The sequence below is a fragment of the Antrostomus carolinensis genome, unplaced genomic scaffold, assembly GCF_000700745.2.
Source record: "Antrostomus carolinensis isolate BGI_N321 unplaced genomic scaffold, ASM70074v2 scaffold29017, whole genome shotgun sequence".
NCBI lineage: Eukaryota > Metazoa > Chordata > Aves > Caprimulgiformes > Caprimulgidae > Antrostomus > Antrostomus carolinensis.
In genome coordinates this window covers 24550-40113 of record NW_010325783.1, presented here as the reverse complement: position 1 = coordinate 40113, position 15564 = coordinate 24550, and the positions used below count along the sequence as shown (strand labels likewise).

General features: G+C 44.4%; 1 protein-coding gene across 1 annotated transcript in view; it reads right to left on the bottom strand.

The window, feature by feature from the left end:
- Positions 1–1670: 1670 nt before the first annotated feature.
- The window catches only part of CCDC50 (coiled-coil domain containing 50), a gene marked incomplete at its 5' end in the record, with an annotated part of 21961 nt that continues 8067 nt past the window's right edge, over positions 1671–15564 (bottom strand). The window contains 7 exons of the mRNA XM_029085811.1: positions 1671–1690; positions 2714–2811; positions 3860–3939; positions 4898–5002; positions 5551–5595; positions 6552–6658; positions 13691–13808. Of these exons, the coding sequence (XP_028941644.1) occupies positions 1671–1690; positions 2714–2811; positions 3860–3939; positions 4898–5002; positions 5551–5595; positions 6552–6658; positions 13691–13808 (573 nt within the window). The remainder of the gene's footprint in view (positions 1691–2713; positions 2812–3859; positions 3940–4897; positions 5003–5550; positions 5596–6551; positions 6659–13690; positions 13809–15564) is intronic.

The following is a 15564-nucleotide window of genomic DNA, read 5'->3' as shown; positions in this document are numbered from 1 at the left end:
CACTGATGCTCCATGCCAGCACGTGCTCTCTACAAAGCTCTACAGAGCTGTCAGGCTCCTTTTTCCAGGCAGAATGGTGGTGAGGGCAAATACAGCGACAGCTCTGGCTCTCTCCTCAGCAGAGCCAGCAGCAGAATTGCAGCTGCCAGCAGAGAAGAGCGTGGTGGGCAGACTCAACACTGGGCAATAAGGAAGCTGTGCTGCAGGGGCAACACAGCCAGGCTTGCTGCCATGAACTGGACTGGCGCTGAATAACCAGTCTGTACTGGCTGAACAGAACACACTCCAAGCCAGTGTCCAGATGCTCAGCTTTGTTGTTTAAAAATGCACTTGAAAAAAATGGCAAAAAAATTATGAAAAATATAAAAGAATTGAGATGAGAGGAGGCCAAGGGAAAAGGCTACTTGTTTGTGCAAAAAAAAAAACAAAAAACATTTTGAAAGAGTGAAGGGAAAACAGGCCATCAACAGGAGGAAAAAAAAAAAATCACTGCATGAGTAAATCTATACAAACAACTTAAATTTGCAGACCCTGCTATGCCCTAGAGAGCAATAGTTTCATCCTGACTGGAGTCTGTCTGGGGTGTTGGACGGAGCAGTGTAGAGGGGAGCTGGTCAGCACAGACATTGTATGGACTGTTCAGCACTCTGTGTCTAGCTCAAAGTTGCCTGTAACAGTAGATTTTGGATTCAATGCTCAATGCCCATATGGCCCTCCTTCATGTTTCCAAGACACACACAGGTTCAGACTCAAGTTACTGTACTCAAGTGCACCAGTGACTGAGCTAGGAGTTACTACTTGGCTTCAGTGAAATTCCTTGGCTTCTACCACACTGAAGCTCAAAGCAGGTGACCACAGATGTCCCTTCAGGCATGTAAATCTCTTTGTATGATTCTTCCCAATCCACAACTCACAGCTTCATCAACTCCCTGGCATGCCTTAAAAGTCATGCACACAAGGTCTAATTGAAGTTGAAACTGTATTTCCTCTTAACTGTTCTATCCTATATCCTAGAGCTAAGTGCCTGTTCACACACTCCACCCAGATTGCTGGAAATCCTAGAAAGAAATACAGCAGTTAAGAAATTTTGTTCTATAGGAAATTTCTCTCTCACCAGTCCCAGGTTCTGGCTTTTGCTGTTGTATGTTATGAAGATCCTCTCTCCTTCCTGCAGGCTTGCATGTCAGGTTAGCTCAGCTGTCTTAGCCAGCACAGGAAGAAACACATTTCCTCTTATAACTCTCCTTGCTAAGTCACCCTAAGATGGAAAGGATTTGTACTTCAGACATTTTGCTGCATTGCCATAGCCCTGCTCATATCTTGGATTTTCCTCCCTATTGTATGTGCATCACTTTGTCAAAGCTCCAGACAAAGCTTAAAAATAAAAACAAAAGGAAAACTTCAAAAGAATCTAAGAGGGAGCTGTCAAGTCAGCTAGTTGATTCACACAGCTCAGTGGCGGCTAGATTATACTGTACTGCTTAAGTGATCACATATGAGTAAGAAATTGAAACAAACAAGTGTTCCTTATTAATATGATGACACTTAAAGAGGAGATCCTGGGAGTGGAGGCTATACCTCCCATTGGGTAAGGAATTGAGAAAGTTGCCTGGCAATTCCAGTAATGTTTGCTACAGAAGAGTCAGTACCAAAGCAAAGGCTAGCACAGTTTACTGCTTCCTACGGGAACCTGGAAAGCAAAACAGAAAGAAAAAATCTGTAAGGATAGATTCTGGTGGAGAAAATACTACCTGCAGTCATCTTTTACATATCCTGCCCTCTTGGATGTCTGTGTGACTTCCAGGCTACTGATAAAGCCGAATGCCAACATGGGAACTGTGTGTCACGTTACTCAAGCAAAAGGAAGGGTAGGTCGGCAAGAAAGACAAGACATTCGCATTTCTTCTAGGCTGTGAACGGCACTGCAGCCACATTGCACAGTCTCACTAAAGGAAATGGAATTAACCCTGGGCTTACAGACTCTATAAGAGACCATCTACTTTCCAGCTTGTTTGATGAATGAGAGAATGCAAAGATTTTGCAGACTTTTAAGTTCTGGGAAGTAAACTGTCCACCTTTAAGTCACAATCAGTGGAACTGGAAGAAATTTGAGCAATTGAGTCAAACTCTGGCTGCCCCTTTCCTCCCCCAGAGACTCTACAGATAACTCAAGATAATTGGCATTGAGATTTAAAAAACTAAGGGATGACCCTAATCACACTGCTCTTGTGCCAACTGATTTCGGGAAACAAGCTAACAAAGCAGTGCTGAGATGCTACAGGAACAAAACAAGCCTGTTCTCAGGACAAGCTTCTGCCTGATCATCCCATCCGCCTGCCAGACAGGTGATACTGCAAGGTTTTGTCTTGTTTGATACTAGTGAGTCACCTAAAATCCATTGTGTCATTTCCTTCATGTTATTTCTCCTTCATTTGCTGCCTGGATTTACAGTCATTCATCATTAAGAGATCATGGAGGATATGCAGAGAACAGTTTGACAAATTCAAGGGAAACCAATTCAGCTTTTTAGTCTCTCAGCCTGCAACATGCTCAGCCAAGTACAACTCAAACATCACCTGGCTGCTGGGGCAATAGCATCTATCCCTCCTCTCTAATAGTATCTCCTTCAAACATCCTGTTCTGCAGGCTGCTTATTTGAGGACAACAGCCCACAATAACCAAAGCGCTGGGGCAACCAAGGGCTTGATCCTACCTTTAGGAGAGTGCTCAGGTTTGGGGATCTGGCGCAAGGGGCTGGGCTGGCTTGTGTAATACCGACTGTGTTCAGAGCCATCAAGGAGAGGCTGCGACCTGCCAAGCACAACAGTGAAAAAAAGTGTTGGGGGCGGGGGGGTGGAAATTAAAAATCAAAGGTAATAACAGCATGGGAAAAGCAACATCTCAGCTGCCTGGTTGGTCCCTGTCAGTTGGATGCAAACTGCGTCTGGCCCAGATTTTCTACCTGCAAACCAGCTCCTTTGAGCACAGCCTGTTACTGTTTCTGCAGTGAGAAATACACGGTATTTACTAATTCTCATGGATAGCTTTCATTAAATAATAGTTTCAAGTTGTCAGGAAACAAAGAAATTCCATTATGAAGTTTGATGCAAACCTCACTCAAAAGAGCAACATTTTTAAGTGTTTAATGCTTGCCCAGTTTTAACCCCAGAGTATTTTAGTAAGATCTCTCTCAGTCTCCACCTGCACACCTCATTTATTGTTTCTTTATCAAATTCAACAAGAATTTCTAGGCTCCTATCTGGATTGGAAATCGAAGCCACCAGGGTCACTTCCATGGTTCAGTCCCTCATGAGGAGCATCAGGCCAGGGTACCAAGTGATTCAGAAGCAGCACTGGGCTACAGCACATTCCCAGCAGCTCTGGGATGAGGTACCCCAAAGCACAATGTATTGAAGGGGCGTGTCCACACAGAGCAGCAGGAGTATTGTACAGGGCTTAACTGGGAGCAAGAACCCACGGGAGCAGCTGGGCAAATGCATCATGATTACTCCTTCCTGCCCATAGATGACATTTGGTTTCACATCCCCAGAAGCTCTTTAACCACCTCAGTGTTTCTCTGCCATTTAACAAATGTCACTGCACAAGCTCATCAATCTCCATCAGCACCAGGCAGAGAGACTGATATGGACAAATGCCACAAGCACAGCAAGTGACGTACGTCACTGAGCAACTCACAAGCTCTGTGCCCTCCACCTCTCTTCAGTGCTAAAACCTCTGCCCTCTACCAAGCCCTTGTGGGTGGGTCAGGCTGGTCACCCCACAACTCCTCCCTAGGACTCAGCTTCTGAGCAGGTTCCCAACTGCATTTCCCCATTTTTACCAGCCAGTTCAAGCTCACCTTGAAGACCTGTCACTTCTGTGTCGCTGAGTTTCAGGCCCTTCTTTTGACCTTGAGCGTGTGGACTCACTTGCATCATGCTGATGGGAAGAAGAAGAAGGGAAAGCAGCTCACTACCTGCTTTGCAAGACACCAGCCAGTGCATGGAGGCTCCCACAGCTCCATGCAGTCCTTTCATGCTCAGTTGATGCACACAACTAACTACAGCCAGACACGTGCAGACAGCAGCATAAGGACTAATTTCCAGTAAATGAAACTCAGTCTTGCTGAGCCAAACTCAATTTTTGCTCTAAATATAATACAGTGCTGGGGGACCCGTCCTGAGGCTGGGGTCAAAAGCACTCAGCGTGTAATGCCTGTGCACATGGCTGGGCTGAGCACATGGGACCAGCTGCATGCAGCTGTGCTCCTGCAACCACTCAAACACAGTAAGGAGGCTGAAAACAGCAGAGCTACCTCCAACTGGCCCCAAGATTAACACAACACTCCCTTTAGCACCTTACCAGTGTAGGTCATGAAATCTGTTTCCTGTCACCTTCCACATCGGTTAGCCAAGGCTCTGTAGTATTACTCATACAAAAACCTAAGCTGGATACACTCAATACTTTCATTACAGAGCCAATTTTATTACAGAGCAGAGTGCCAACTGGAGCAGCTGTGTTGTCCTTATACCTGAGGTGCACAAACAGAACCAACTACTCCTTTCATTGCTACTGTCAAGATTTCAGCAGAGGAAAGGTCCTGTACCAGGAGGACTGACAGTGCTTGAGGGAGGTCATAAGGTGCTGTGACATCCAGTGTCAACCTCCAAGGCTAGAGCCCAAGGCTTACCTTGCTTGAGGCTGAAGCCAAAGAGCATCTAACCAAAGAAGTAGCTCCAAAAGGCTTGGGAAGCATCTGAATAACAGGCAGCAAGATGCTTCGGATGCAAGAGCGTGCATCATTCCTTTTACTCTCACCACAAACCCTCACCTCCCTTTGGAAATGTGAATAACATTATAGCACTTCATTTGCTGTGCCTTCTGAAGCTTCATATACCTTCCAGTCTTGATCATGCCTCCTCTTTTCAAAGGAAGACCTTTCTCTCTCTCTCCCTTTCTTTAAAGCCTTTTTCTCCTCAGCCATCAAGAGTCGGGCAATTTCCTAGAGGGAAAATACAAAGAGTGTGTCAGACAGTTTTACTGCTTTTGTGGGTTTGTTACTTAAACCCTTTACCATGGACAGCTGCTGAATGGGAGGGGTGCAAAGCCAAGATTTCACCCATCTGTGATCAGGAATCAAGTGACAAGAATTAAGTCAGAATTAAGACTGACTACATGCAGCATTGCCAGTGGATCCCTGATTGGCCAGAGCTGCGTTTGCAGAGCCTTTCTGCCCTTTATCCCTTTTCTTTCAATGTGGGCGTTCATCTTGCAGCATCTCTGGCAAGTCTCCCTTGGGGCTCAGTTACAAGAGATGCACTTACACAGCCATGAACTTCCTTCCTCTGCCATGGTTGCAACAGGCAGCACAACTCCCTGCTTGGCCAGCCTGAGCACATACATGAAAACCAGCTAGGAGCAAACCCCACTGGAGCCCTGAGCTCCCCTTACAAGGGCAGAAAAGAACAACTAGAGGGTCAGAGGGGACAAGTAGGGTTTAGCAGTTTCCACAAGTACAGGAATACTGCAATCATTTGACTTCTTGCTCACCTCATCTTGGGCTACTTGAGCTGCCTTCTGATCTGCCTCGTTAGCCTGAAAAGAAAAAAAAAAAATAAGAAAAAAAAAGAGGGGAAGAAAAAAGAAAACACCTCTGAGTTTGAATTATTCATACCAATTAACTTATTGGGGCAAGTAGGCACCCATACCAATATGCCACCATCCTCTCCAAATATACTTAGCTACCTCAATACTTACCTCACAATTCAACATCAAACTGTCCTTTCAGTTATTCAGCTGAGTTTTTCCCTCATCTATTTGCCAGGCACACTGCCCACTCTGCTGCCCTCTCTCTCAAAGATGGACACTGGCCCATCTCACTTCTGGGCTGACCACACGCCATCTTTAGCTGCCTGAAAATGTTCATTTGATATCACTCTGCTTCAAAAGTTTCATTCTGTGGTGTTTATTTCAGAAAATAGGGATCTACTGGCTGGACATCAGCTGTCACTCCATTTGTGTGTGTATGGGAGACAAATGTAATTACCAGAATGCACAGCAGCAAGACCTTAGGTCTTAAAGTCACTATCAAATTGCCCTGGTTTTGCTAGGATAGAGTTTTCTTCTTTGTAGAATAGCTGTGTTTTAGTTTCAGTGTAGGATTTCTTATGAGAAGAATGTGGATAAGGTACTAATGTTATTAGTTGCTGCTGGAGCCCATGGTCATCATGTTTGGCTGGTTCACAGCTGCATCAGGACTGGGAGGGCACTGTGCATCACTCTATGGTATATTCTGTTATTACAGTTGTTATCATTATCATTTTATTTGAATTAGTAAATAGTTTTTATCTCAACCCGTGAGTCTCCTTGCCCTTTTCTTTCCAATTCTCTTCCCTACTCCCTGGAGGGGTGAGAGTGAGCGAGCAGGCTGTGTCTGGATGCAAAACAAAAGGGTGAAACCACCACACAGATATAAAAGGTTTATAAAATAAAGTTGTCATCCCAGGCTACCTTAGTTCCTTTGAGTTGACTAATGCATCCTCTCTACTTACCAGGAGCTCTTCCTCCTGCAGCTTCCGAGCAATCTCTGCATCGGATAACTCCTGTTCCCTTCGGGGTGTATCACAGGTGGCTTGGTTTGTCCCCCTCAACTTAGAGCCTATAGAATTTTGAGACAAAACAATCAACTCAAACATTTTCCGAATGCTTTAGTAAGAAAATCCCCAGCATCTCCTCAGCCACCTGCAAAAGCCCCTCTCTAGGGAACCAGAGACCATGACAGCATACCTGCCAGACAGCTGGTCTGACAGTATTTTCAGCTGAGGTGCAGCATGCACCTTAGGGAGGTTTCTCTATGCATACAAAAATATCTGATATATCATGTCTTATATGAAAAATGCAACTATATGGCAGAAGAGGCCATGTCCCTTGAAGCAGTCTTTTGCTGACACAGCTATGCTAGCAAAGGAATCGTAATTTTTCACACTCTGCATTGATACAGGTACACTGGCAAAACTGGGCAGCAGAGAGCAGCCCAAGACCTGTCACAAGTCTGTGAACACACTGCTGGAGCAGCATTGGCTCCAAAATTTGCCTGGGACAGGCTCACATGAGGTTTCAGACAATTTCTTCCTTGGGCTGACCCATGAATTTTACAATTCACAATGAGAAAGAAGCCAAGTAAACATTTTTGAAGTTCATACAAGGTTCAATTCTTGCTTTGAATACAGAGTTTTACTTGTTTATTTTAAAAGTAAAACCATCTCCAAGTGATTGGAAAAGTTGCATTTTGAGAGTCTGTCCATAGTCTATTTGCACCAGGCCATCGAAGGAGTCTCACTGTATCCCTATTGTAAAATGCATCACTTCACTCACACACAATGAATGTCTTCTTCTTCCATCTGCAGTCTGAACTGTATTGTACAGACATCTCAGACATCTAAATGAGCTTTCTGCTTTATGTCTGAAGCATACAAACTCTCCAGATGTCTCTCTCTTCCATCTCAAACCCAGAAAGTTTCACTCAAAACTTTCATGCCTCTAGCTACACCATTTACACATTTATTATAAATACCTGTTAGATCTTACTGGGCCACCTATCAGTTTCCTTCCCATCTTGTAAGAACAAGGGCAAAAACATGAAGTAACTAACGGACCTTGAAAAACTTTCTGTGCATCTGCCAACAAACTACCATCATACTCTACCAAGCATCCCAAAAACTTCAAACTCCAGAGGGCAAGAGACCTCACACATCAACCCAGAATAAAACCATGGAATATGAAAACACCTCTTCTACAGGTATTAAAGAAGGCATGTGGGGATTCTGCTCGTTGTTTTGTTTGAATCAATTAATCAATGATCTTAAGCAATTACCACCTTCTAACAAGCCATCTTAGCATAAGAGGAAAACTTCAGCTCTGGCACGTTATGGTTAAGCATAGGACCTGTCCTTTCCCAGCACACTTTGATCAATCCAAGCTATGAAGAGCTGCAATCTCCATCTAGCACAGAAACTCTGTCAAAAAGCACCAGCTCGGTCAGAATTCAATTACTCCGAGTGCTTCCAAGGTCAAGGTAAACACATTTTTACCATGCTGGAATGAGTATCAGTGTGGCCAACAGCATTACTTCTATGAAGAATAAAAGTAAATTTCCAGGAATTGTTTGCTGGCCAGCCCAAGGCTGAGCTTTCTTTCCACACTGATCAGTGCCAGGCTTTATTTTAAATAAATAAATATTACTTCCACATCACTTCTGCCCACACTCGGGGGAGAACGAAGCCCACTGTGACCATGGCTCACAGGAAGAGGATGTGAGCTTCTGGATATTTTGACTCAACGTGATGCGATACTGAGTCACCCAGAACCACATTGTATCAGGGCAAATCACGATCCCCTGATTGTATAAAAAGACCAGATTAACACCTTCCACTTCCCCAAAGAAAACTTTTGCATGACGAAGACAAGGAATAATTCTCCCAGCTTGTCTAGAGAGGGACATGCATTATCATCCCCACCTTATCCAAGTGAAGACCAGTTAGAAGGCTTAAAGCACAAGTTTCCCATGCTGTGACAGACAGATGCAGGTCTCTAAACTTCCACTAAGAAACAGGTCACCCCCGCCCCCAGTGTGGTTTTAAAAGCAGAAAGATGGATCTGGATCTTTAAAACCCATTGGTCCCCAAGCATTATTAAACAGCAAGAACTACACAGGTACACATTTCCCAGAAAAATTCACTTGTACAGGAGGTGACAAACTCCATTTTACAAATACAGCCCAGCTGGACACCTAGTGCCTCAACTGAACTTTGCCCAAAGTAAATTGATCATGTCAGCAAGGTTTTCAATAAGAAGAGGATGGAAACTGCTGGCTTGTTAGTGCTTAAGCAAACTGTACTCACTTACAGTCCTGCATATCAAATCAACAAAATACAAGTGTAATGACAACATTTGGGTTTTGTTAGCTTTTTTCTTTTTCCTCCTGTGCAAAGAGACCACAAAATATATAATGCAAACAAAACCTGGTTGTTGTTGTTTTGTTTTTTTTTTTATTTGTTTGGTTTTTTTTCTTAAATGCAGGATACCAAGGGCACCATTTCCAACAATACCTTCTTACTCATCCTCTCTGATGCCATGGAACATGTCAGGAAATACAACAGTGCAAGAACATTAATGGGTAAGAGAAATCTCAGTAAATAAGGGAGAAACCTGGGCAGGATTCACCATGCACACATTGCAGTGCATATTGGAGATCAGCATCTTCAAAGGAAACAACACAGATTTCACATACCAGGATGGGGCGCACAAAGGTCCATCCCCACACGTACGTACACCTTCCCCATCACTTGGTTACCTGATTTTTGCTGGCAGTCTCCAGCCTTCCCCTGGGTCACAGCGTGTGTGGAGGGAGAATGTCTCCTCTGTCCTGCCCTTTTGCAGTCTCTCTCCTCACCCCTCCTATGATCATCTCTAAATTCAGCATCATGGAGCTTCTCGTCACGCACCATCCTGTGTGACGAGTGGCCCTGATGACGAGATTTGTGTTTTTCGGGGCGCACCAGCTGGCTGCTGCCCTGATGCCAGGTCTCCTGCTCAGCCTCCAGCTCCATCTCAAGAAGAGGAAGGTGCTTTTCTCTGTCTTGCCTTCTTGGCTTTCTGCTGTGCCGTGCCTGGTCTGTGAGTCCATGCTCTAACTCCAGGTCAAGACTGAGAGGTCTACGAGCCTTCTCCCTGTTGGCTGCTCTCCTCTCCCGCGGCTCCCAGCTATTGCTGTGGTCACAGGTGCCACGCTCAGCCTCATTTACCAGTTCAAGAGTAGGAGGCCTCCTGGACCTCCCCTGGCTGGCTGATTTCCACTCCTGCCGATGGCCATTGCTGGCTTCCCCTGGTTGAGGAGACCTCCGACGATTCTCCGAGGGGAAATGCCTGTATTCGGAGGCACCGTCGAACAAAGGGGAGGGTGCTTCTCGGTGCTCTCTCCGCCGGTGCATGCGCCTGTCACCACTGCGTGCCCTGCGAGGCTCAGAAACCTGCTCTCTGGGGTCACCCCGGGGGTGCTCTGAGCAACGAGGGGACAAACAAGGAGTGGGTTAGTGGTGTGGGGGTTAATGGTGGTTCAGTGAGGTCAGACTCACAGCGTGCAGATGAGGGACCTTGATGCAAGAAGGTGGAAATGCAGGCAAAGCATGGCAGGATCAGCAAGAAAAGTAACAGGGATATAATGCTCACAGGATATAACAGGGGACGGAGTGAAACGGCAGACTGGCAGTACGGGAGGCAACAGGGTTGGAGCAGAAAACACAGGTCCATCCCCAAACTGTGTCTGAGCATCTCCTAAGACAAGAACAAGCCAACAAGGAGATGAAGGACTTCTAATGATGCCATTGGGGCTGAAGAACAGCCAGGAGAGCAGTTCAGCTCTTGGTGACACATCACTGCTGCAGGATACTGGAACCCTCAGAGAAAGGCTTGCAAAGGAGGGTGTGAAATGCAGGTGAGGCCGGGAGGCAACAGCGGGGTGTAAGGCCAGGAGAGGCAAAGCAGAGGGTCAGGTTGGATCTTGGTTTATGAACACCGGTTCCTTGACCTGTCTCCAGGCACAAAGCTTTTCATCAGAAAAAAAGGTCTCATCTAACAGCCTAATGGGGGGAACACCCACATAAAGCAGAAGGGAGAGATGCAATTTTTTAATTTTAATTTATTTTTTTTAAAAAAGCGAGAATGAGATGATGGATAGCTGCAGCATCCAAATATCTTCCACCATAGTCTGTCATGTATCTCTTTGCAGACCCAGAAGTTTCAGGGACCGCACTGATTCACTGTGTAAATAAAAGTTTAGGCTCTGACTGCAGAAAGGGTTACGGAAATTTAAGGGCATGATAATACTTCACAAAACCCAGGTTCCTGACCTCAGCAATGTAGCTGGAAAAGCTGCTTACTCAGCAGCTTGGCAAGGTTGTTTCCTCCGTGCTTTCCAGAAAGCAGGTGGAAATTTTCTTTGCTTTTGGTTTTAGTAATAAACTTGACAGAACTATGAGGATGCAGCAGTCTGCCTTGTATATAATCTGCTGATCAATTTATTTTCCAATCAACCTACATGCTTAGAGAAATCATTGCACTGACTGAACTATTATCTCTCTACAACAGCTTTTCAGAATGAAGGCGTATTTCTGAAGAAAAAAATTGCCTTGAAATAGAGGCTGATTTGAAACAGAACTACACAAAAAAACACAACCCAGCAGCGTAAGACTTTCCTTCACCACTGCTGACAGGTTTTTTTATACTATCTAAAAATACTGAAAAGAGATTTCACTGCACTGTATTCTGTTTTAATAAATAGCTCTGCCTTTCTTACAATCATCTAGATTTCAGAGTAAAAAAAAAAAAAAATAAACCACACCACACCAAAACTGAATGTTCCCTTCAAGTCATTCTACTCAGAAAAAACTTTTTCAGAGCCAGCAAAAATACAGCCTACAGAAAATCCACCTGAAAAACAAATCTGTGTGACTTTTATCCCGAACAGGTATATTTTTAAAAATCCAAGAACTGTAAGAGTAACCACAGCAGTTCCTGTTAACTGGTTGTTCTTCTGTTCAGTTTTAGATCATTCACATGATTTACAGAAAATAAATATCCAATAAAACAATGGAAGTGACTTACTGAACAACGGAAACCAGAGTATGAAAGTAAGAGTCAGTTTTTGAACAATACTAACAAGGGTCAAAGAATTAATTCAATTTTATCCTTAAGGAAAGCTCAATAGATACAGCAGCAGAGAGCAGGAGATCATGAAAGAGCTAAGTGTGGCCGCGCTGGGAAGTGATTGCTGCAGGTAACACAACCATGCCTGACAGCCCGAGCAGATTTGCTTTTGGGGTATTTCAGGGCAATAAACTCCTCAGCAGGTGCCGGTTCCTGAGGCACTTTCTGCAGGGGCCATGTAAACACTCTTTAGGTCCTGGAGTTTCTCTCTCAAGCAGCAAGTGATTGAGTGAATACAAAAATGTTTTTCATGGCACAGGCACTTCTGGGAGGAACTCTTTTTCATGTTTATTTTTCCACTTTTTAAGAGCTCAGATTGCTTTGGAGGAATAGCCCTAATCCACATTCCTCCTGGATGTGGGTAAATTTTTATTCAGTCTCAAGACAGAATAAAACCCAAATAAAGCAAAGACTTTTGTTTGTTTGTTTAAGTGCACAAGTAATGAGAATGATACAAATTGAGGATGCTAAAACCTAATGAAAAGGTACCCAAGTATTTCAGAGGTTCCAGATCAATGGACTAGATGATTCAGGCATCAAAATCCACTCCAGTTTTTTCTAGTTTTTACTGAGTGCAGCCCAAGAGCAGCACTACTATGAATGGTCAGACAAAACACCTTCTGCCTCATCTCCAAACCTACAGCTTATTGCAGGAAGAAAAATCAGACCCACAAGATACCCTGCTCTCCAAACTCACACCGCAGCCTCAGTTCAGAGAGTCACAGGCTTTCGTCAGATTATTTCTGTTGTAAAAATCCATCTTGTCCTACCATCTCTGCATGGCAAAACTATTACCTATATTGTATTTTTTTCAGAGACTTGTCTCCTTTAATTCTGAAAAATTGAAGGGTGATTTGGCCATAAGACTCCAAGATCAAAGTCCTTCCCAGCTCTCTACACGTAGCAGGACTTGTGGTCACGAAGTTTCCACTTGGCTACTGTTTTGTACTTTGTGCTTTCTTAGCCATCCTCAAACTTCTTCCCAATTGAAACTAAAATACGTTGTATAAGTTCAAATAAAAGACATTTAAAATCACCAATGGTACTGATGTTAAAGTGAGAAGAGGTTTGATCTTCATCTTCACAATCTGTTAATCAAAAGCAGCCCGTCTCTTCCCCACCACATTTTTTTTTTGAAGAAAGAATACAAGAACCACCACCAGTGCACAGCAAAGCCAGCCCCAGATTGTTCCATAATTAAACACACCCTGATTCTCTCCTCCCAATTTAAAGAGGGTCTGTATTCAATCAAAAAAGCCAACCAAGAGAAAGCAATACAGTGCTGTGGGTAATATGTTTTCCACAACATACAGTTCCAGATGATAATCACAGCAGAGACATTCTGTGGACATGACCTTGTTATTCAGTAAGTCATTCAAAAGAGGTTGTACTAATTTTAATGCTTGGATACATACCTGCAAGGAGTTATTTTTGAAAGGCTGTTCCATGAACCAGCATTTATTCTTTTATACACACAGTCATGCCAGCATTGCAGATGAGCACAGAGAACCATTTCTCTTCAAATGCAAGCATGGAAATGCATCTGCATTTCTCCCCCACACACTTGCGGTGCTACACAGAAGTAACTGTGGCTTATCAGTACTATCAGCTACTGTCTTTTTCCACAAGCCCTTTTCAAACATGCATGCATGGGTGTGCCTGCACATATACACACCACACCCCCTACGCCTGTCCTTTAGGCCACCTTCTAGGACACAAAAAATTATAAAATTGTCTTCTCCATTTTTTTTTTAATTATTATTTCCTGATTCTAGAATAAAGTCTGATCCTGACCCTGGAAACTGATGCAATATTACAGTGCCAAATGCAGGACTGTAGAATAAGTTAAATCTCCTAATATAGAGTTTCCAGATCACCAGGTTCATCTATACTGCCATGATCTTGATCCTTTAACTGGCAGACATACCTCCATTTTCTGCATAATAGCTATCTTCATAGACTGTATATCCCTGGGATTCTGGGTAGTGCTTCTTGCGCTTTTTTTCTTCCTGCAGTTCTTTCTGTTGTAGGAGACGAGCAATATCCTGCAGAGATGAAGAAAAAAAGCATTACTTTCCCCCCCCCTAAAAAATATCTCCAGATTCTTTTATTCAAATTCTTTATTCAATTATAAACTCCTGATAGTTAAATTTTTCAGACGTGGTAGCAACAGGGTTACTTAAATTCAACCCCTGGGCTGGATGGGGCTTCCAGCTTAGTGGCTGACACAAGGGACTATCTCAGCAACCAGTATCCAATCCCACCCAGGCCCACCACTGATCTTCCAACCCTGTGGCAGACTCTCAGGTTCTTGTCTGACCCGCACACAAGCCTGCAAAGCCCTAATGGCCAAAGCATAGCAGGGGGGATGGCGTGCACAACCTCAGGCTTTTGGCAAGGATTCGGAAGCCACACAAGCACACACCCACTCACACGAGTGGGCTGGATCTCCCCTCTGGACTCCACCAGGGAAAGAAAAATACAGAGGCAAAGACTGTCTGCAGCTGAAGGCACTTCTGAGCGGAAGGAGTTCCCAGAACAAGTCATGAACTCGCTTCAAACTAGCAGTAATTTAGAGGGACTGTAGGATGCCAGGCAGGGAAATGCATCAATTTGACAGATAGAGGTTGAATGAAAAGAAAATCGAAAAGGATGTTAGGAAGAGAGGACTAAGGCAGAAGCGCTGCAGGGACTGCAGCCATTTATCTTCTGTCACAATTTTGGTAGATATGCCATCAAAGAGAAGAGCACTCCATTTTCCTAATTGGTTTTCCTTCGAGATGACTAATGGGTCAACAAGGCCTAGCAACAGGAAACAGCTCCATGGAGCTTGCTCATTTGGGACCCAGAAGCTTGCAAGTCAGTAGGAAGAGAAGCTGGAAGATACCAGCAAGGCATGCTAGCCCTTTGGATGCTATTCATTTAAGCCTCCCTAATCCTCAGGACCTTTATAGAGCCATGCATGTAAAGTCTAGACTGCAGGCACGGAAGGCATCACTGAAATGCAAACTAAGAGCCAACACCCTCCAGAGCAAAACCAACACCAGATGACATTGGATGGGTGTTCAAGTACAAACTATTATTTCAGGATTCAGATCAGATCTGCTCAGTAACAGCTTTGTGAGGGCCTGGGGATGCCACAGGTTCTTTAAAAAAAAAAAAAATTAATTCCTTCCTTCCCTTCCCCTGACAAGGTTAACCTCTTCTGGCAAGTAAAGTAAGTCTATAAATATATGGGCTTAAGCACATTATCTCCAGGACTGAGACAGCTCAGGACTTGCAAATCCACACAAACCATTTCTTACAAACTGGAATTGTAAGCAGGTAGGCTTAGCACTTCATTTAAAATCCCTGTGCACCATAATGGACCTGCCTCAAGCACAGCACTGTCATAACACTGCCAGCCACTACTGATACCAGAGAGCTGTTACATACTCCGGGCAGCTACTACACCTCATGCGTGACAAATACAAGACTAGCCCAGCATGTGGCCAGTACCGGCCTAATACAGAATGTCCTGCAGGGTACGTGTATAGATGCTGTGCTGAGGGCTACAAAAGGGGCTGGGATGTTTGTCACTGCCAGCTGACAAACCTCTGGAGCACTGCACAACCTCACTCACATTGCTCAGGCTCTGCATCAGCACAGGAGCCCACCCAAAAGAGATAACACTGGTGGGGTGACCCTGGAAAGGAAGCAGGATCAATTCAAGCTCTCCAGAAGTCCTGCTGCGAGGATGGGCAGTAGTGCCACACCCTGGTACCCAGCTGCAGCCTAGCTCAGTCCACAGTTACATTTCAG